Here is a 21,706-nt window from a genome sequence, read left to right as displayed (position 1 = left end):
GTTGCAGAAAGAGCTTGGTATGATGAAGAGTTGACTTCCCCTGGAGTCATAGACTTCAGCTTGCCATCTGGCTGTGCTGCTTCCTACTGAGTGACTTTGGGTTGATCATTTAACTTCTCTGAATTTCAGTTTGCTCATCTGTCCGTGGAGGTAATTATACTTACTTGTGAGGTTGTTGACAGTGTATGAGATTTACTTAAAGCATCTGGCTGTCACATATCGAGCGTTGAATATATGGCCACTGTTATTATTCTTTGACCAATTATTCCCCCTGTTTTTCTAGCCTTTTTCCTTTCAGGCTTATCCTTATTCAGGATCTTTGTTTTTTCCTAGACCTCCATTCTTATCCCAACTGGAAATATACCGTTTCTGAATTGACTAATACTCATTAACTCATGTTTTAACCTCTCTTAATTTCTGTGTGTTTGAAACCTTTTCCTGCACATGGAACGGCAAGAGTAATTTTATGCCGGTCTTGCTTGTAATTGAGAAAGGAAGGGGTCTGATAGGGTGAAGTACAAATAGCCTCAGGGTCAAAACTAAAACTTGAAAACCGCAATTAAAATATGAGACTTGAGCCTATAATATGTACATAATAATGTCTACTAGGACAGCACCATATATATTTGTTATCTGTCCATTGTTTTACCCTGGGTTTCTTTATTACCATATTTCTCTTATATATATGTAACAAAAATAAATAAATACCAAGTTTAAAAATTTTTAATACATTAGCTGCTCCTCAAATGAGAACTGATAATATAATGCTGCCACAGCCAGCAAAAGCAAATCATCCAGCTGATTCATTTGTGATGTGTCACACTAAGGTCATGACACTCTAGTGAGAGCTGTCCCTTTAAACTGGAGAGGCTGAGAATGAAACTAGTCTATAGCCCAGTACTGTTGGCGATGTGATCAATATTTTAAACTCCCTAACATATGCCAAACACTGGTGCCTGTCCTAATACACATTATTATTCTTAATTTAGAAGAATCTCAAAGGATTTAAATAATTTGCCCAAGTCTGCACATTTAGTAAGTAGTAGAACTATCATTTGAACTCATTTCAATCTGATTATTATCCATGGTCCATACTATACTGAGCACTTCATTTTTGTAGTAATTTGCAGTATTTGTAACTAGCAGTTTTGAAACCAGATTTCACAGGCTAAGTACCTTACTTCTTCTAGAGTTTCTTAAGGATTAGAATGAAGCATTTTAATTCTATTTTCACCTTATTTCTGTTTGCATCCAGAATGGAGATGACTTTGTACTTTGGGCAACATCTTCTAAATTCTTGTTGTGTAGACTTGTACAGAAAGGCATGCAGAAAAGCTGAGGCCTGTTAAGGTTGAGAGGAAATTATCAAACTAGAATAATTAAGATAAGAAATGCTTGTTTTGAAGGAAAAAAGATCTTTCTTTCATTACATTAAAAAGTGAATACATATATTATCTTCATCTTAAATACAACAATGCTTCACAATGTTTTTAAAATCTTTAAAGACTAGGTGAGTATTATTGACATATGCTCTAAAATGGTAGCTGACATCGTGCTCTGTGTTTATTTCCCGGGTGAATGAGGTATACGGGGGGAAATGGAAGCTGTTTACACCAAGGATGTTTGCATATTGTTCACAGGGGAGAGCACCAGTACCTGAAGAGCTCTTACGTATCTAGATTTTGTAAAGTACATTCTGTAGTTTTAAGAGTTATGAGTGTTTTCTTTTATGACTTCTCATTCCTTTTACCTGCATGTTACTGTAATATATTCCACATTTCTTCTCTTTTCTCTCTTATTTTATAGTGACCCAAGAAAAAACTGTAGGCGTAAATTGAAAGGCTGAAGAGATTGCAGTATAAATTTTTTTTTAATCCTAAATCATAGAATACTAGGTAACCTGTGAATCAGCATTTATTTTTAGCAGTCAGTTGTGGTTTCGTTGTAGTCACGAGGAGAGGCCAGCTCATGGTCCTAGTACTCTGCCATCTTCTCAGCTTTTATTTTCAATTTAAGCTCAAGTTTTGGCTTATATTTATTCTATCTCTCTAACATCACCCAGCTATTTTCTCACACAATTTCAGACAAAAGACAGAGTTTCTGTTGTCCTGCTGCTCAAGCAAATATTAATGGGCGGACATCATTCCTCGTCTTCCCTTTTCTTCTTCACTACTTAGCCTAGTGCGCTGTCTGTGCTTTATCAACACCTCTAAAGGGGGCTTTGAGGGGCTGAGAGACGCTCGGGCATTACGAGAGTTGAAAGCATCCTAAATTTGTGAAGGAATTTTCACAAAATCAGTTTATGTGACTTGATTACTCTATTTAATAGTTTTATCTTGTATCATCATAATTCATCTTCTAAAGGTGCTTAACTTATAATTCGGGGGAGCTGAAGCATTGTAAGCATGTGGCATATTTTATAGAATGTTACAGGTTAAAAATAGAGCCTTGGCAAGGGCGAGGAAGCCTCAGAAGTAAAGGCAGCAACTTCATGGTTTTGAGATTGGGAGAAGCGTCTCTAGGACAGTTTACGGCTTTAGTAGAGTGAGGTAAAGCTATGTGTTTGCATTCCTATGATTAAATAAACATTAGCTAATGGAAATTGACAGTTTGGTGCTGTTGTGTCTACTGGACATCTTTGAAAATTAATTAACAGTAATTTCAAGTCAAGCACCCTGTAAACATTTTACTGTGTGTCACTCCCACATGTACCCTCTAAAAATCATGAATATAAGATCTTGAATGGCATTTTTTTAATTATAAAAAATAGTCATATACTTGGGGGAAAAAACTCAGAAATATAAAAAAGGTGTATCAAACATCCTCTGTCCCTCTTCTCAAACCCCACCCACCCGTCTGACTTCTCACATCTTCTCCCCGTATGGTTTTTAGTTCTCTTGAGTGGTTGCTCCTCTTCTGTGAACAACGTGCTCACACCTCTGTTTCTTAATTTATGTCTTTTCCTTGCTGACCCAACTTGCTGCTTTGAAAGATTAGGAATCTAACGTCTTACACATTTCTCAATTTGGTTACCCTATTTCTTCTCCTGTTATCTTAGTAACTCTAGGTATTACACTTCAAGCTGTATTTATGGCTTCATTAATTTTGAACACTAACTCGTGGCTGCCCCGTGTCAAGCCAGGGCACTGAGGTTTCCGTACTTCTTCTCTGTCCCCTGCTACCCGGCTTCCCTCAGCTATGAGTCCTACAGCTTCAGCATTTATAATGTGTAAGTTCTTCTTTAACTATAACTGTTTTTCTTATTTTATCTCTTGAGTCTGAAAATTGAAAACCAATAACTAGCATTCACGGTGTTTATGTGCATATTATTTACTTGGTTTATCGTACTGTTTACGTGGACAGGCTGTATTCTCAAGCCCGCTGCATAGCTGTCATCATGGGGTGTCTTCTCATCGCCTTTCTGGGTTATTAGTTTTGTCCTTTCATACATTCTTTCATGTACTCTACTTTCCTTTCTCATTGTTAGCTGGCCCACATTTTCAAAAATTTTTACAGAAAATGCATGGGAGATTGATTTCATACATGTCAGAGTCCATACATGTCAGAAATGGTTTATTTTGTTCTGTTTTGGTTTTTTTTGGTCAACTTCTTCTTAAATAGCTTTAAATATCTAATGTAGGAACTTCAAATATAAACAATATGAATTAAAAATCACAAAGGAGTAAGTGATTTTTTTTTTTCAACAGTTTAAACATTTGCCATCTATACTTCTTGGCATTTTTATTCAATAGGAGGAAGGATTAAAAAAATGTAGGGAAGGGTATCTAGGTAGAAATTTTTTAATTATGTAATTTTCTGAGGATGTGTGTAATACAGAAATTTATAGAGAAAATTTTTTATTATTTCCTATACATCCTTATTGTTATTTAGACATTTAAAAAATAACTCGCTCCTGTTAATTTCCACTACCTTAAGAGAAAGAAGCTGGGTTTTTTTTCAGTCGGTACCTCTTTTTTCTTTTTTGAAAATAAAGTCTGTTTTAATTTATAGACAATAGACTCATTATCTATCTGTATATTTTTTGCTGTATTTATCTGGACACATTTAAGTTATGATTCTGCAAGGAAGTTCTGGGATTGTTTTATTTGTTAAGAAATAACTTCTTTGATCCTAAGGGACATGTGCAGACTTTGGTAGACGCTAATATTCTGTTTTAATGTTTATAGTTGTTTTTTTTAACTTTGACATGACTGAACTAAAACTAGCCATTGCATTAGAGAACATGTTTCAATTAAAAAGAAACTATGGTTGCTGGCTCTATTTCTGTAATTTTAACATTATTATTTAAATCTTCAAGTTTTGCCTTCTGAAACTGGAGTTAGCCACTTTCAGAATCTAAAAAAATATATAAATAATATTTAAGGACAAGTTCCATGTACTTCCTGATAGAAGTATTGGTCAGTTTGACTGGCTCATTAACACTTCAAGAGCACCAAGACCATTTAATGCACTGTAATTAGGTTCCAGCCCCTAATGCTCTTAATGGTACTTTAATGGCCTGAAAGAGTTATTAAAACTCCGGGCACCTAAATTGTTACTAGAGGATGCTTTGGCTGTTACAGATAATAGCGCTTGGTTATGAAATAACCAAGTTCAGAGCTTCTTAAGAAGATTGAGATGCTAGGGTATGCATAATCTTTCTCTTGGTTAAATTAACCACCTTCTATAATGTAGAGCTTCGAATATTCACCAGATGTTTGAGCCTCTTCAGAACTGCCAGTGATGCCTAAGGACCTTATGTCAGGTGAAGTAATGTCATGAGTAGGTAATTTAAACCTAGAAGCTGTATTAACTCACAGAACAATAAAGATTTCTTTTGCTTGGTCTTTATTTTTTTGTATTTATTTACTTTTTTGGTGGGAAAGGGAGGTAGTTGAGCTTTATTTTTAGGGGAGGTACTGGGGATTGAACCCAGGACCTCATGTATGCTAAGCATGTGCTCTACCACTTGAGCTATAGCTTTCCCTGTCTGGTCTTTAAATAAATTAAAACTGTCTGTTGTCCTATAATAACTATTGCCTGTGCAGTGACTTTCAAGGTTTAAAAAATTAAAAAACAAAAATTGAAATCAGAACAATTATATTGATGTAGATACATTCTGGGATGAATAAATTACATGAGTAATAAGGGAATTCTGTAAAATGAAGCAGTTGGAAATTTTTCAAGGACAAGCATTACACTTGTCCTGAAATTATCAGAATTTATATGTATTTCACATTTGTAGAATTTGAACTTACATTTAGAGAAATTACCATAAAGGTCAAATAAAACTATGTAGTTTCTTTTATTTTCTTTCAAGGCAGGAATAAACACATGGAAACCGAATCTATTTGACTTAAATTTTCATGTACTATAAACACTTCAAGTGTTCCTGCAATTGTTATTTTAAAAATAAGCCATATTCATATGGCATTTGATTTCTTTACTTCCTAAAATACAAGTTAATATTGTCATTTACGGAAAAAAATAGGGAATAGCATAGTACTCTTAAGGGAAAATATGCTCATGTTAACTTTTGTAACCGGAAAGAACAGAGTTCAGTTTGCTTTCCTTTGCATGTACTCTTTGGCTCAGAAAGGGGCTGGCATGTCACCATCATTATCCTAAAAGCTCTGACATTTCTGGAGCAATTATTGCATGTCTAGGAACTGTGCTGGATACTTCTTTTGGAGTATCTGTTTAATGTTTACCCAAGTCCAAGCAAGGTGTGCTAGTGTTCCCTTCTTTTTCTTCAGATTAGGAAACTGAGGCACTGGTGGGGGCAGTTGGTGACTGTCTCTAAAGTCACATGGGAGCTACTGGAATCCAGTTGGGCTCTTCACCATTGCATTGCACTTCCCCTCTGAAAAATACTTGTGGCCTCAGACGGAATTGCTTTCTGGGAGCACTGACCACTTGCTCTTAAATAATTTACGCATCAGTGGGATAATTATGATTAGAAGACCCAGTAAAAAGATGGCTCTTTTGATCTTCATTCCTTTGATTTCATCAGTGAGTGTGGCTTAATAGGCAGGGTGTATAGGCATGGGGTGTGGAGGAGGCAGTTGAAGAATAGGGACAAATCAAGTAAAATGTCCTATAATTAAGAAGATTAAATTAAATTACTGGGAATCTTTTGCCTCTTTTTTGAAACTTGACCTCTTCCAATTTTTTTTTTCACGTTTCTGTCATGTTCCTACAATATGGTGAAGAGTAAGGGAAGCCTAAATAAGTCCGTCTCTCGTGTGTACTAGTTATCTGACCTTGGAAAACTCACATAACCTCTGGAAGCTTTAGTTTCTGCACCTCTGAAGTTGCGGGGTTGATCCTCTAGTGAGTAGATGATTCCTAGACTTCTCTAAATTTTGGTTGTTTTAGGAAGTATTTTAATCCATTACTTTTAGCCTGTCTTCTTCTAAAGTAGAAAGACCTAAAATATCTTCAAAGTTAGTGCTGAAGGCACAATTTAAATTAAAGGATCATGGGATAGATTTCTTGGGGACATTGGCACATTTTTAGGTACTTTAGGGAAGCTGTTAAGTGATGGAGCTGAAATTTCAGTGAAGGTCTCCTGACCCAAAGCCTAAAATTTTAGCCACTTGGTTGTAGGCTTCCAATTAAAATTAGATTAGAAAACCATTTGGATTTCTATGTACAAGGCACCCGGACGGTTTTCATTTTATTGGTCACATAAAATTTCCCATGAAGTGGTAATGAATATTTATATTTTGGGAAAGAAATCTACCAAGTCTTTTCTAAGAAGTTTTTCTGATATAATACAAATAGGCTTCTATATAGAATTGTTCTGTTCGATTTTAACTTTGAAGTCTGTTAATTTCCATTTGTCATGATGTTAGAATATATTTTCAATACAGGTATTGATAAGAGTAGGATTTGTAGAAAAGGAGAATGGAGAAGGAAAAGGCAACTAAAATGAAGGATTCTGTTCACTAGTCTGTGTGCTCTTAAGCACCGGAGCACAGAACAGCATGGAAGACATAGAACCTTTTAGTACTTCCGAGGAAGCGCAACTATTAAAACACTTCTCTGAGCTGGAACCTCTATCTGTGATGCAGAAAGTGCAGGGATTATTTCTTGTGAATGTTTATAAAGTGTCATTAAAAACATATGTTCACGCTTCCTGCAGACTTTGTTTAGAGGCCAGTTGTCCACATGTTTAGCTGTGAGCAGCATCTGCAGAACTGGCATGAGGGCTCTGTGCCTTGACATCACTTCCGTTGGTAGCATCCCACAGCGTTTGAACCTCCTTTTTTCTTTTTTTCCTTATATATATATATTTTTAATTCTCTTTGGCCAGAATTTCAAGCATGAGCACATTTTCTAGTATTTTTTTAAATAATATGGACAAGGAGATGTGGCATGACATTTATGTTGCTGGTTTTTAATCTAAAAATAAAAATCCTCGGCTGATTGCATGCTTTTCTCCCTTTCCTGTTGTGGTTTGGTGGAAATAATGCCAATGAAAACAGCATTTTGTTTTGTTTTCTCTAGAACTTCTTCGTGGAAGTACAGGTGGTTCTCAGTGTGGAGATGTGGGTGGCAAGTTAGAGATGTGAATATATCTACAGTTTGATCAGTCTCTCTGGGTGATTCTCATGGGTTCCTCCAAGTTTAGGACCACTCCATTAATCTATCCTTCTTTGCTGGTTGGAGGATCTAGTCTTGGAACTAGAATAATTGTTAACACTTTTGATATTCGTCCAGTTAGGAAATGTTATCACCTGATCAAATTTGATGACATTCTTCTCTCCACACATAGGCCTGTCGTCCCATATTTAAAGCTAGCACAGTTGACCCGTGAACAACTTGGGGATTAGGGGTGCCGAGCGTGCACGGTTGAAAATCCGCTGGTAACTCTACAGTTGGCCCTCCATGTCTGCAGTTCAGGCTTCCTCAGATTCAACCGTCCATGGACCATGTAGTACAGTAGTACGCATGTTGAAAATACCCACATGTAGGGGGACCTGCGTAGTTCAAACCCGTGTTATTCAAAGGTCCACGCTGTACTGAGGTTACTCTATTCCCTTCCAGATTTTGAGTAAATTATTTAACCCCATGGAGCCCTAGTTTCCTAATTTACATAAAGGAAATAGTGATACCTAATATACAGGTTTTGAAGTTTCAATGACATACTATTACTGAGCATTTAAAGGGTTTGTTTGTTTGCCAGTCTAATAGATGGAAATGGTATTTTGTTTTAATTTTGCACTTTTCTGCTTGATGCTGGGATAGAACATCTTTTTCATATATTTATTGGCTATTTGTGTCTTCCCTTCTGTGAATTGCCTGTGCGTGTTGCCCTCCATTTTCGTACTGAGTTGACATATTCTTTTGCTATATGGCAGTTGCTTGGATTTTTTGGATATTAATTCTTTATTATTTAGGTTGCAAATATTTTCTCTCTATCTGCAGAAAAACTGTTGCCTTTTGGCTTACAGATATTTTGAATTTTAAATTTTGATGTATTCTATCAATCATTTTTATACATGATGCTAGTAGCATTTTGATTCTTGTATAAGGATTTCTTACCCCATAGTCAAAAAGTTGTTTTTCTTTACTTCCTTTTTATTCTTTTATGTTTAAAATTTTTTACAGTTGGATCTTTAATCCATGTGAAATTCAGGTTTTTCCATATAAACAAACTTTCCCATTATCTCTTAACAGAAAAATTTTTTTTCTTCCTACTGTTTTGAAATGTCTCCTTTATAGTGTATTATAGTCTTATTTATGCAGATAATTTGCTTCTGGATTCTATTTGGTGTCAGTGGTCTATTTCTGTTCCCGCTCCATGTTATTTTAATTACTGTAGCCTCATAATAAAAATATATATAAGACAAATCCTCCTCCTGTTTTTCTACGTTTTCAAAGGTATTTGGTTTTTCTTATGCCTTTATTCTTTTTTTTTTTTGATTAATAGACTTTATTTTTTTAGAGCAGTTTCAGGTTCACAGCAGAATTGAGCAGAAAATACAAAGAGTTCACACATAGCCCTCCCCACCCACACATATCTACTCCCCTACCCTCAACATCCCTCATCAGTGTGGCATATTTGGTACAATTGATGAACCAGCATGGACACATTATTATCTTATGCCTTTATTCTTTGTTGTAAATTTTTGGAATCACTTGTCAGGGATTTCTGCTGTCTTTAAAATATTAAATTTTCACATTAATGAATATGATATGTTTATTTCTTCAGTTATTCAGACTTTCTTGTATGTCTTTTAGTAAATTTATGTAGATTTACCAAGGAAGGTCTTGTTACATTTCATTTTAAGTTTGTGTCTAGATGTTTAATATTAATTTTTCTACTACAGAAGCTTTGTGTAGTGCCTGGCATGTTATAGGTGCTCAATAATTTTTTTAAATTGATGAATAAATGAATATATGCATGTATATATTGATAAAAAAATATTTTGAGCAAAGTTTGAAAATAATTTCAAAATAGGTGCTTTTTCACTTTAAAGGGAGAAAACATTTGTACTTTTAACAATTGTAGTTGTGTTTCTTGCACAGTGTACCTGTACATTGCCCGAGACACATATTCTTTGGCATAGGTGTCTTATTTCTCTTGCATAATGCTTTGGAGATTCATGATATTGTGTGTAGCCAGTGTAGTTTGTTCTATTTTATTGCTGAATAGTGTTCCATTGTGTAGCTACACCACGGTTTATCCATCCTCCTGTTGATGAAAATTTGGATTTTCAGTCTTGGGCTAACACAAGTAAAGTTGCTATGAACATTGAAATATATAGGTCTTTGTGTGAACATATGTTTCCGTTTCTGTTAGGGAAGTACCAAGGAATACGGTTACTACGTCAGATGGTAATTATATGCTTAATATCACAAGAAACTGTCAAACTTGACTAAAGTGGCTATATTTTGCATTTTCACCAGCAAGTTGTATGAGAGATCCATTTGTTCTCAGACCCCCTATCCATCCTTTATGCTTTAATTTTGTATTGTCTTAAATAATAATATGCCTTTTTAAAAATTAAGAGGAGAAACACATACACACATATATATTCTTTTATATTTACCCATGTTTTGACATTTTTATACTCATGAATTTTATTACTTCTTGAAGATCTGTAGTTTCCATCTGATGTTATTTCACTTCAACTTGAAGACTTAGCATTTTTTGTATTGCAGTTCTGCTGGTGATGAATTCTATCCATTTTAATTGATCTGAAATTGCCTTTGTCTTGGAATTGTACTCTAACTGGATATAGAATTTTGAGTTACAGGGATTTTTGTAAAGATTTTCCGTTTTCCTTGGGCCTCCATTGTTTTTGATGTCTATAATGTGTTGTTACCCAGTATATAATATATTGTTTTCTCAGACTGTTTTAAAGATTTTATCCCTATTTTTTGATTCAGCAATTTTTCTGTAATATCCTAAGTTTTGTAAAATCCTTTCCTTTATGTATATCCTCCTTAAGGTCTCCTGAACTTTATGGATCTGTAAGTTTTCGTTTTTGCCACATTTAGAAAATTACTTGCTATTGTTTTTCATTTTTTCACCCCATATTCTCTTGCCTTCATTCTGAGACTCATAATAAACATATTTTAGACCACTTATAATAATAAATTATTATTCTATAAATCCCAGGTGTACAACATTATAATTCAGCATCTGTGTACACTACAGAGTGATCACCAAATGTCTACTTGCCATCCATCACCATACGCTTGACCCCCTTCACCCATTTCCCCCAACCCCTTCATCTCTGGTAATGATGGTCTAATCTCTGCATCTGACATTGTTTTTGTTTTGTTTGTTCATTTGTTTTGTTTTTTGTTTTCTTAGATTCCACGTGTGAGTAAAATTATACAGTATTCGTCTTTGTCCCTCTGACTTATTTCAATTGGCATAATACCTTCAAGATCCATCCACGTTGTTCCAAGTGGCAGGATTTCATTCTTTTTTTATGACTATAAGTATTATTCCATTGTGTTTATATACCACATCTTCTTTATCCATGCATCTGTTGATGGACACTTGGGTTATTCCCAGATCGTGGCTGTTGTAAATAATGCTGCAGTGAACATAAGGGTTGTATATACCTCCTCAAATTAGTGTTTTCATGTTCTTTGTATAAATACCCAGGAGTGGATTAGCTGGATCATATGGTAGTTCTATTCTTAATGTTTTCAGGAATCTCCATACTATTTTCTGTAATGCCTGCACCAATTTACAGCCCTGCCAGTAGTGTACAAGGGCTCCCTCTTCTCTACATTCTCTCCAACACTTGTTATTTCTTGTTTTTGAGAATAACCATTCTAACAGGTGTGAGGTGATATCTCATTGTGGTTTTGATTTGCATTTCCCTGATAATTAGTGTTGTTGAACATCTTTTCATGTGCCTATTGGCCATCTGTACATCGTCTTTGGAGAAATATATATTCAAGTTTTTTGCCTGTATTTTAATTAGAGTTTTGTTGTTGTTGTTGAGTTGTATGAGTTCTTGATATATTTTGGATATTAGCCCATTATCAGATATGTGATTTGCAAATAATCTTCTCCCATTCAGTAGGTAGCCTTTTTTATCATTTCTTTTTTGGGAGGCTGGGGGAAGGTAATTAGGTTTATGTATTTTTTTAATGGAGGTGCTGGAGATTGAACCCAGGACCTCATGCATGCTAAGCATGTCTACCACTGAGCTGTACCCTTGCCTCTTGCCTTTTCATTTTGATGATATTTCCTTTGCTGTGCAAAAGCTTTTTAGTTTGATGTGGTCCCTTTCGTTATTTCTGCTTTTGTTTCTCTTGCGTTTGGAGTCAGATCCACAAAAATGTCATTAGATCCACAAAAATGTCATTAAGGCTGATACCAGTGAGATTACAGCCTGTTTTCCTCTAGGAAGTTTATGATTTCAGGTCTTACATTCCAAATCTTTAATCCATTTTGAGTTAGTTTTTGCATATGGTGTATTTAGACCACTTTTAATTGTCTCAGAGGTCACGGAAACCCTCTTCATGCCTTTGCAGTCTTTCTTCCTTACTGTTCTTTAGACTCGATAATTTCTATTGATCTGTCTTATACTTCCCAGTTTTTTTTTGTCCATATCTAAGTTCTGCTATTAAATTCATATGACTTGTCATTTCAGATACTCCCTCTTTTTTTTTTTTTTTGATAATTTCATGGTTTTTATTCCTCCACTGAAATTTCTCTTTCATTTTTTGTGACTGTACTTTCCTCAGAGTCCTTGGACATACTCATAGTAACTACTTTAAAATCCTTGTTTGTATGGGTCACTCAGGGTTGATTTCTGTTGACTGCTTCTTCTCTTATTGGGAGTTTCAAATATTCCAGGTTGAACACTAACTCATATGGTTATCCTGCTTTTACCTGACAGGTGTTTCTGTTCCATATTGATCCAGCAGGGTGCTTATTTAAGTATTTTGTATTTTCTTTTTTTTTTATAATTGATTTATCTTGCTGTGGGCTAACCTGAGGAAGTGTGTTGAAACATGAATTCTCTGCCTCATCTTTGTCAGATGTTTCTGTTTTCTGTAAAGCAAAATGCTTTGGAAAGTTGAGCATTGTTTTTAATTGCTGATAATTTGGTTAATGTACTTGAACTAAGTGCAAGTCTCATTTCAGTAGTAAAAGTAATTTTATTTATATATTCCCTCTCTGTTTCAAATGTTAAAGAAAAAGTTGGTTAATTGAATTTAACTTAAACATACTAGAAATGAAAATACCTTTATAAAAACTAAATTCCAGTGACACTAGAAGCAAAGATAAATATGACTATCATTGAATAAGCAATTAGTTACAAATTCATTTGAAGCCTGATCTTTGCCATAGGAAAAAAAGGTATGTTTGTAGAAAAAGTTTATGAATGTTACTTTTAGTGTTTGTTTGCATTATTATCTGTGCCAAGCTATATTGCCTTTTTAGTAGACTTACACACATTAAAAATAACTGTAGTATTAATAAAAATATGTTTAGTAATTTTTTAAGTCATCAGTTCATGTTTGTTTATTATTTATTTTTGAGAGATAAAAGTAGGTAAGGTTATAGGTGTCCTGCTTGAGTATCTTGGGCTCCATCTCATGGACAAGGTTTTAAAGGATTGGACAGATGGTAATTATTATTTGCTAATAATTACTCCTGATTTTTATTAGGTGATTTTCATATATTATTTTATCCTCACAACCTTAATGTCTTTTTTTAATTTTGTTTTTGAAGAAGCAAAGTAATGTACTTTCCCACAATAACATGGTATGTGAGTCCTGGAAGTGGGATCTGAACTTAGTGCTGATTCCAAACAGGGCGTTCTCCCTGGTTTACCTTATTTCTTCTTAGAAACTTTCTGAGTGTTCTTAGTCTCATTATTTTCTGAATAATTCTCAGTTAGAGTTTTGATTTTGTTTTGGACCAGAAAATTATTTATTAAGTAAGAGTATGTTTTTCTTTTTTGTTTGTTTTTAATATCCAATATTTAATTATATAAAAATTGGGGGGGAATGGGTGTGGCTCATCTTTGGTAGGCAAGAGAGTTATTTAAAATATTTAAAATTAATTATTTTCAATATTAATTAATAACAATATCAGTAAATATTTTAAAGATATTAAATGCAGAATGTATTGTCATAATTTTCTTATGCTTAAAATTTCTTAATTTTTTTTGTTTTTAGTAAATAATTACTTTTAAAGTTCATTGGTGTTTTATGTCTCTAGATTAAAAGGATTTCATACTTTGGATATTTCTCTCTGTCTCTCATTGTTCATGGGCTGTATGTATAAAATGAACCTTACCAACTCAAGTTTTTACATCATTACATCATTACTATTTACTTATTTGGCAAAAATAGAGTATGAAAGTATCTTTAAGTCTGAAATCTGGGTAAAATGGAAGTCTTGGCAAATACTTGTAATTAGAAACTACCCCTAGTGTAAGAGAGTGTATTTTTTTATAACAAAGATTTGAAAGAAAGTCGATTATGAGACCTTTTTTTTTTTTTGCTTAGTACATCACAATTTGTGATATTCAGTTATGTTTTAAAAAAGATGTGAACTGGTTTATACTGAAAAGAAACTTGATTATATGATGAAAGGTTTACAGTATTCCTGATGAAAGAAAACGATGTCAGGAAGATTGCTTTTAAAAAGTGGAAAGTGTTGTGAACCTCTCATGTCTACAGAAATAGAATGGTAGGTTTTGGACTAAAATATTTTAGCTTAATGTCTTTGCTTTTACATGTTTCGAAGTCAAAATTAAGAAAAACTAAATTAAAATGTAGAGCTCTGGATTTCAAAAAACCAAATTGAACTTTAAAATTTGTTATATTGCATCATTATTTTCTGTTTTGCTTTTTAGCTAACATTTAATGATAAATTTTTAAATTTTCAATGGATTTGTACAGAACAATGGTTATTTATAAATCATATATCTTTAGTTTTAACATAAAATTTCACTTAAGGAGACTTCATATAATCTTTGTTAATTAAACTTTCAGATTTGGAAACAGTTCTGTTATAAAGTAAATCATGGCTCTACACTGTCAGAAGTTATGACACCTTTTATGAAAATTTTTAAAAAGTAGGGTAATATATATTTAGGTGACTACTTTTAATTGTATTTTAATTGAAATTGTTACTTAATGTTACAGACTAGTCCTTTTTAGCTCTTTGATAATTTAAGTTTTATGTAAGTCTGGTCTTTCCTAGTTTTTGTTGTTTTTAATATTTTCTTTCATTGATAATTGATTTCCATTCTGCTTGCTAAAAATATCCAAAACTGACCATTTTTCACCATCTCCATACAACTACAGTCATCGAAGCCCTCACCACATTTCACCTGTGTGGAGACTCACATTTCATATTGGATTTCCTGCTTCCACTCCTTCCTCTGCACAATCTTTTCCTGACAAAGCACATAGAATCTTCCTAAGACATGTACTCCGCTGCCCCAAATCCTGGAGTGGTTTCTCATGGCGAAGTGAAGGGCGGAGTCCACAGTTGACCCTTAGAGTCCTCTTTGGCTGCTTCGCTGATCACACCTAACACTCTTACTTTGCCCTGCTCCAAACACAGGGCTTTCTCACTGTCCTTGTCAAACATTTTACACACACTCAAACCCCAGAATATTGGCACTTAGCCTTAAGGGCTCCTCTTCTGGGTACTTGAATGAGTTGCTCCCACACTTCATCTAAGAATTGACTGAAATACTTTGGATCAGATGCTGTCCCTGACCTCTCATATCTGAAAAAGGATTTTTATTTGCAGAGCAATCTACATGCATAATTGTACATTTTTAGGCCTTTGTCTCATCTATATCTGTTTTCTTACTCAGGCTTACTTTGACAACAGATAGTTTTAGCAGTCTATTAAATTCTTTTAAAACAAGTTAATTTTATAGAAAAAAACATATTTTTTGTACTGATAAAATCACTACCTTATAAAATTTTATTAACTATCCTAATTATAAGAACAGTCACGGTTGGCATAAATGTTTTGGGAATAAACACACCTGATGCTTTCTAAAGCTAAAACTTAATACTGGGAGTAAAGTGTGGGCTTTATTCTAGAGTTGTCTCAGATAGACCCAGCAGATAGACCACTGTGGACATCCGTCAGAATATTTTACAGAAGTGGAGAGTCTTTGTCAGTCATCCAGGGAGTTGATCAAGAAGATCTTAATTTAAAAGAATTTGACTTGTAGTTAAAAACAGAAACTGAAATAAACTTTGCTTGATTATATAAAAGAGCTCTTCTAGATTATTCTAGCTTTTATTGTTGGATTAGTTCATCTTGAAAATTATACGTATATAATAGAAATTTTCACATAAAATTAATTCCAAGAGTGGGAATAAATGACTACTAGAAAATTGCTGCTTTTCTTAAAATAACATATTGTAAGAAATACATGTAATGAAATAATTCTGGAAATGGATAATAGTGATGGTTGCACAACATTGTGGTTGTACTTAATATTAGCCACTGAATCAAACACTTAAAAATGGTAAATTTTATGTATATGTTACTACAATAAAACTAAAATAAAAATACATCTATACATGAAAAATAATATAAATAAAGCTGTGACAAATTATTAATGTGCAATATGGAAGAAAAGGCAGAATTCATGGAATTAGAGGACCTGTATTTATGAGTACTAGTTCTACCATGAGTGAGTTGAATACATACATTTTGGGAAATCTTTTACATTTTCTTAGCTGTAGTTTTCTTATGTTTAATGTGAATTTACTTATTCTTCTCAACTCTTACGAGTTTTATGAGGAACAAATGAGGTTATTTATATAAAAATATTTTATGAACTGTAAGTGAGTTTATAGATTTTAGGTGGAATTTTTCATACTTTTGGAAGAGTAATTCATTGAACTGATTGTTGGTGTTGCATATAATATTTCGACTTGAGGCATTTGCTGTTGAGGTTTTAAAAATATTTAAATTGCTTATTTAAAAATTTTTGGGTTTTTTTTTGTGTGTGTGAAAATGCAGCTGTTTTCTCCCAGGGTATAATTAATTGAGAATGGAAACATTTAGCTTATATTTGGAAAGTTACACTTCTTATTAACATTATTAAATGTTCACGTTTTTATTATTGATGTCTTTTCTTAACAAGTCCTCTTCATAACTTCTGAAGGGAAAGCCATACCAGCTGAGACAGATGCTGGATAACGTAGCTTTTCCTTTCTTACTTGAAGTCAGTGTATTAGAAAGCAATGATCAAAAAAAGGTTTATGCTGTGGGTCAGGGAACAGTTGACAGGACAGGGTACAATGAGGTTATAAATCAGATTTAAGTAATAGAAAATAATTTAATTTGGACATTGATTAAAGTGCATTTCTAGTTTCTCACTTTCAATGGACTAAAAGATATTTTTTCCCTCTGAATAAGGAAACAGTGAGTTGGAGGAAGTCAGTGTTAGTTAATTTACAGTGTTTTTGCAAAACTAGAGATCAAATGTAGCAAAGTCGTCAATAGAAAGCTCACTTTGAAGAGAAGCTCTTTTGATAAGAAACAGAAAAAATAGTCATTATTTAATTAAGTGAAATCTTTACTGAATCTTCTATTTTGAGCATAACAAAGAACTTTGTGATCTAAGATACAATATATAAGACTAAAAAGTTGTATCTTCAGAATTCACTGTTTTAAACATCTTCCATCACTTACTGAATAAATATATATTGACAATGATGAACAGTTCTGTAGTCTGTGTTCAGTTTTAGGTGATTCTTTTTTTCCTAGTTAGTTGTAACATTTCTATTTGCTTCAGAATTACTTCAGCTAGATGTGTGGCCTGTTGACATATTTTAAAATTTTAAATTTGCAGGCCTTTAGGCAGCATACTCAGTCTCCTGCTTGCCAGGGTCTCTACGCCTTACCACAGTTCTTTCACTTATGCGAAACGTCTGACCTCTGGAGACATGTCACTCCTGCTGAACCTCTGCGTAACAGGCACAAGGCAAGGATAAAAAGGAAAAGGTTAATTCCTATCTGTCTAACCCCTACCTGCAAAATGCTTACCTTTTCCTGTCTTGCTTTGTGAGTGGGGATTCCCATGAGGTTTGGATGAGCAAGTCTGAAACCAAGTGATCTTTAAATTATCCCTATGCATGGTGTAATCTCCTGTTTTTAGTTATAGCTTTCTAATTTTTGAAGTGCTACCAAGTCTGTTTGTCATTTGCCATGATGTATCATTACTAAAGGACTATGCTGCATTTCCCTTACTTTCTGGTGGAGAGTAAAGACTTCTAGGTTTATTTAGTTATTTCTTATACTTTTTGAATTGATATTTTGGGAAATGATACATTCCTTGGGGACCTCTTTTCGGGGAGGGGTCTATTACTAATGCAGTAATATTTCCAATTATTTTTAAACGAATGTCCTCAAAATGTATTGGTTAAGCTGTTTATGTGGTAATAGAACTTAAAAATAAATCCTGTAAATTATTACTAATTTGAAATGAAAAACTCTGAACCATCCAGGTATCACTGTGTTTAAAATTGCCCTGACCACACTGTCTGTCTTGCCTACTCTGATTTATTTTTCTTCATCAGACTTTTCTCTCCTAAATTGTGTATTTGTTTCTTTATTTGCTGTTTTTCTCTTCCTACTATAGAAGCACGTGAACAGCGACTTGTTTCTGATTGTCGTTCTATTTCATTGCTTAGAACAGTATCTGACACATAATGAGAAATTTACTATATATTTCATGCAGGAACACATGAAACCCTTCTCATTCAACTTTAGTGCGTTCTCTTCTGGACACTGCCCTTTCTGTCCTACCTTCAACATTCCTTTCCTTTAACTTAGAACATCTAAAACACGGTAACTCTCCATTCTCTGAGCCGCCCCCACGCCGTTGTCCTCAGAATGACGTCAGTCTTTAAGTATATCTCACTTAATCTTCTCACTTCAATGCAATTTGTTGTCTCTCTGCCTGGTTTCTTAAAATTAAACCTTTGAGATCCTTGAGGAAAAAACTGTTGTCCTCATCTCCTTATCCCCCATACCTACCTAACACGGTATCCGAAGATGCTCAAGAAATGTTTGCAGAGTGAAGGAGTAATATTTTACATAGGAAGAAATGGAAGTTTGGAGGTGATATGATACATGCTGATGATTATGCCGCCAGTTAGGAGCAGAGTCGGACTGACTGCCCCAGTCCAATGCTCTGCCACTAACGGGAGTGGATTTTGGTTTTTTCTTTTTTTAACAAAAAGTCTTTGTTTTTTCACTTACAGATATTGACGATGTTAGGAAGTACAAGCCTGGTTACTTGGAAGCTACTCTTAATTGGTTTAGATTTTATAAGGTACCAGAGGGAAAACCAGAAAACCAGTTTGCTTTTAATGGAGAATTCCAAAACAAGGTGAAGATGCTAATCTTTATTTTTAAATGTGCCTGTGATACCTGTATAATACTTCTTTCACTTTGGGGGGTTCTTATGTGAATATTTGTGTATTACACAACAAAAGTGCTTTTTACTGACTTTCATATTTAAGGACATTATTTTATCATTTTTTTATTTTTAAAAAAGTTTGAGGAGATCTCTCTAAGTGAATCAATAAGACTAATAAATACCTTTATCCATCTGTTTATCTATGTCTGTTTCCTTCATCTCAGGCAACAGCAGACCTGAGGGAATGTTTTCTCTTCAGAAGTAAATTTCCCCATCATTCAGCCTCAGTTCCCAAGACTCTCTATTTTCTTCATTCTTATCATAATGTGTTTAGTTGTCATTGAAAGAGAAAGGAGCTAGCACAAATGAGTTAATACGTAAGAGCTCTGCCTAACGAAAATTACCAACATTTTGGGAAGGAAAAAAATCTAGAGAATTTTCTGCTTTGGAATAATAAAGCAAGTTTTCCTTTGATGATCTTACTAGATACATATCTATTGTTGATTTTGCCTTTTTAGATACTATATGAATTCATATTAAGAAAAAATTAGAAAATATTAGGTTTCCTATCTTCAGACAGTGGATAGTCTAAAATGATTATGCAATTAGGCTACTTACAGCTTTGATTTCATGATGATGAAATCAAGAGGTATATGCTTATTTACAAGCCAGGCACTAAGCTAAACCCTTTGTATACATCTTATTCTTTCAACGACTCTGTGATTTAAATCAGGGGTTGGCAAACTTTTTTCTGTAAAAGACCAGATAGTAAATATTTTCGACTTTGTAGGCCACAGAGTCTCTGTCACACTACCCAGCTCTTCCATTGTGGCGCTAAAGCAGTCATGGGCCATGCACAAGTGAAGGGGCTTAACTGTATTCAGTAAAACTTTACTTACAAGAGCAGGTGGCGGGCCGGATTTGGGCCACGGGCCCAAGTTTCCCAACCTCTGATTTAGATTATCTTCATTACATTCCATTTATACATGAAGAGATTAGGACAATGAGATTAAGTAATTTGCACAAAGTTACACAGCTGGAAATAAGGATGTCAGAGTTTATACTCAGGTTTGCCCGACTCCATAGCTCATGTTCTTAACAATTAACTGTCATACTGTGAATAGTTCCATGTTAGTATAATGATGTGATTGCTGTGTCTATTTTTGATTTGTAACTAGGCTTTTGCTCTTGAAGTTATTAAATCTACTCATGAATGTTGGAAAGCATTGCTTATGGAGAAGTGTGATGGAGGGGCTATAAATTGGTAAGAATTTGTCTTTTCAATGTAATGTTATTTGATTATTAATTGGTACTGTGGAGCCATGCAATACTACTCATCTGATTTTTTTGAGAATTGCAGTTTTTTTTTATTTAAAAAATGTTTGCAGAGCACCTATTTAGAAGGTATTACCAAGTGCTGGGCACTGTGAAACTAGGAATTGACATGGTCCCTTTTCCCAAGGGATTTATAGTTTAGTGGGGGATACTGTCAAGTAGACAGGCATTCAGTTATAATACAGTGTGATATATGCAAAGGTGGAGTAAACAACAATTTTTCAACATGCAAACATATGGTTATTTAATTTATATGATAACTACCACACCATTTGCTTGGTAAGAACAATAAAACGCCTCCTTATCCAACATGATCTTGGTCACCAGGTGGTTGACTGAGGGGAATCAAACAATAGTAACATATATAACTGAAACATTTTATTTTACTTTAAAACATTTAAATGTACATTTACTTATCAGTCTTTGGATATAAGGGCTAAGACTTTTTCTGTATAGATTCCGTATTGATTATATATAGTCTAACTTAATATATAATGGAAAATAATGTTCAGATCCTGTAATCCTTAAACTCCTTATACTTAAAAAGTGTTGTAAATGTTTAGGGTTTTTTTCCCTCTAACCTTTTATAGTTGTGTTACCCGCACCTAACTTGACACCAAGGTTTTATAGTGATTCTCCTTTTTTGAGGCTTTTTAGAGCCTCAGCAGTTTTAGAGCCTACTCAGTGTTCCTAGACACAGTTCTCTTTCCACACTGCCTTCATCCATGAGTGTAATTACAGCTTAAATTATGAAATTATAGTAACGAGAGCAACTGACATAAAAGGCTTGGAAACAAAAACAGCTGACCCTGGGTAAGCCTAACTGTAGGAGGTGAAAGTACACAGTCTTTCTGGAGAGCAGAGTCCTACCCAGCTTCACCGTTCTCTTTGAATGAGGAGAAGCTGGGAAGCCATTCATTCTTCTGACAGATACTGACAGAGGGGCTCCTGAGAGGTACTGTGCTGGTGGTAGGGTTACTGCTGCGAATACAGTGGAGTCCCTGTTCTGCAGCACTGGGTCTGGGAATCCACAGACACATTTAATGAAGTCATTGGAATAAAGTAACATGGAGTAAAGAATTAGTCAGTCTCAGGGAATATTTTATCCAAGTCATCAAAAGGCTCATCTTGCCTCTGCATGAATACTTGGGCATGACAGCTTCAGAATCAGCTTCTCTTGCGGGCTAGAGTGACACTGTCAAGTAGCTGATCTTCCATGTTTCTTACTGCTGTGTAGATCACTGTTTTTTTTTTTTTTTCAGCAGTCTTAAAATTGAGGTAATTCTTCCTAACTTAAATAGTACAATTAATTAACAAACTGAAGAAACTGGGTATAATTAAATGTCATCTAGCCCTGACTATCCTAGTAACTGATAGACTGAGCTCTTCTTTATGGGCAGACATTCTAAGTCAGATGTTAATGTGATGAGCTCCTCTAAAACGAAGGGGTCTTCAGTTGTCCGAAGACG

At 34.3% G+C, this 21,706-nt stretch overlaps 1 protein-coding gene across 2 annotated transcripts in view; it reads left to right on the top strand.

Moving 5' to 3' along the window:
- Positions 1-21,706, top strand: part of PPA2 (inorganic pyrophosphatase 2) — a 78,796-nt gene that overhangs the window by 38,758 nt on the left and 18,332 nt on the right. For both annotated transcript variants that reach the window (XM_032461154.1, XM_032461153.1), the window contains 2 exons: positions 18,745-18,872; positions 20,081-20,166. In XM_032461154.1, coding sequence (XP_032317045.1) covers positions 18,745-18,872; positions 20,081-20,166 — 214 coding nt within the window. The remainder of the gene's footprint in view (positions 1-18,744; positions 18,873-20,080; positions 20,167-21,706) is intronic.

Source organism: Camelus ferus, chromosome 2 (assembly GCF_009834535.1).
Source record: "Camelus ferus isolate YT-003-E chromosome 2, BCGSAC_Cfer_1.0, whole genome shotgun sequence".
Lineage (NCBI taxonomy): Eukaryota > Metazoa > Chordata > Mammalia > Artiodactyla > Camelidae > Camelus > Camelus ferus.
This window is presented reverse-complemented; position numbering and strand designations above follow the sequence as displayed.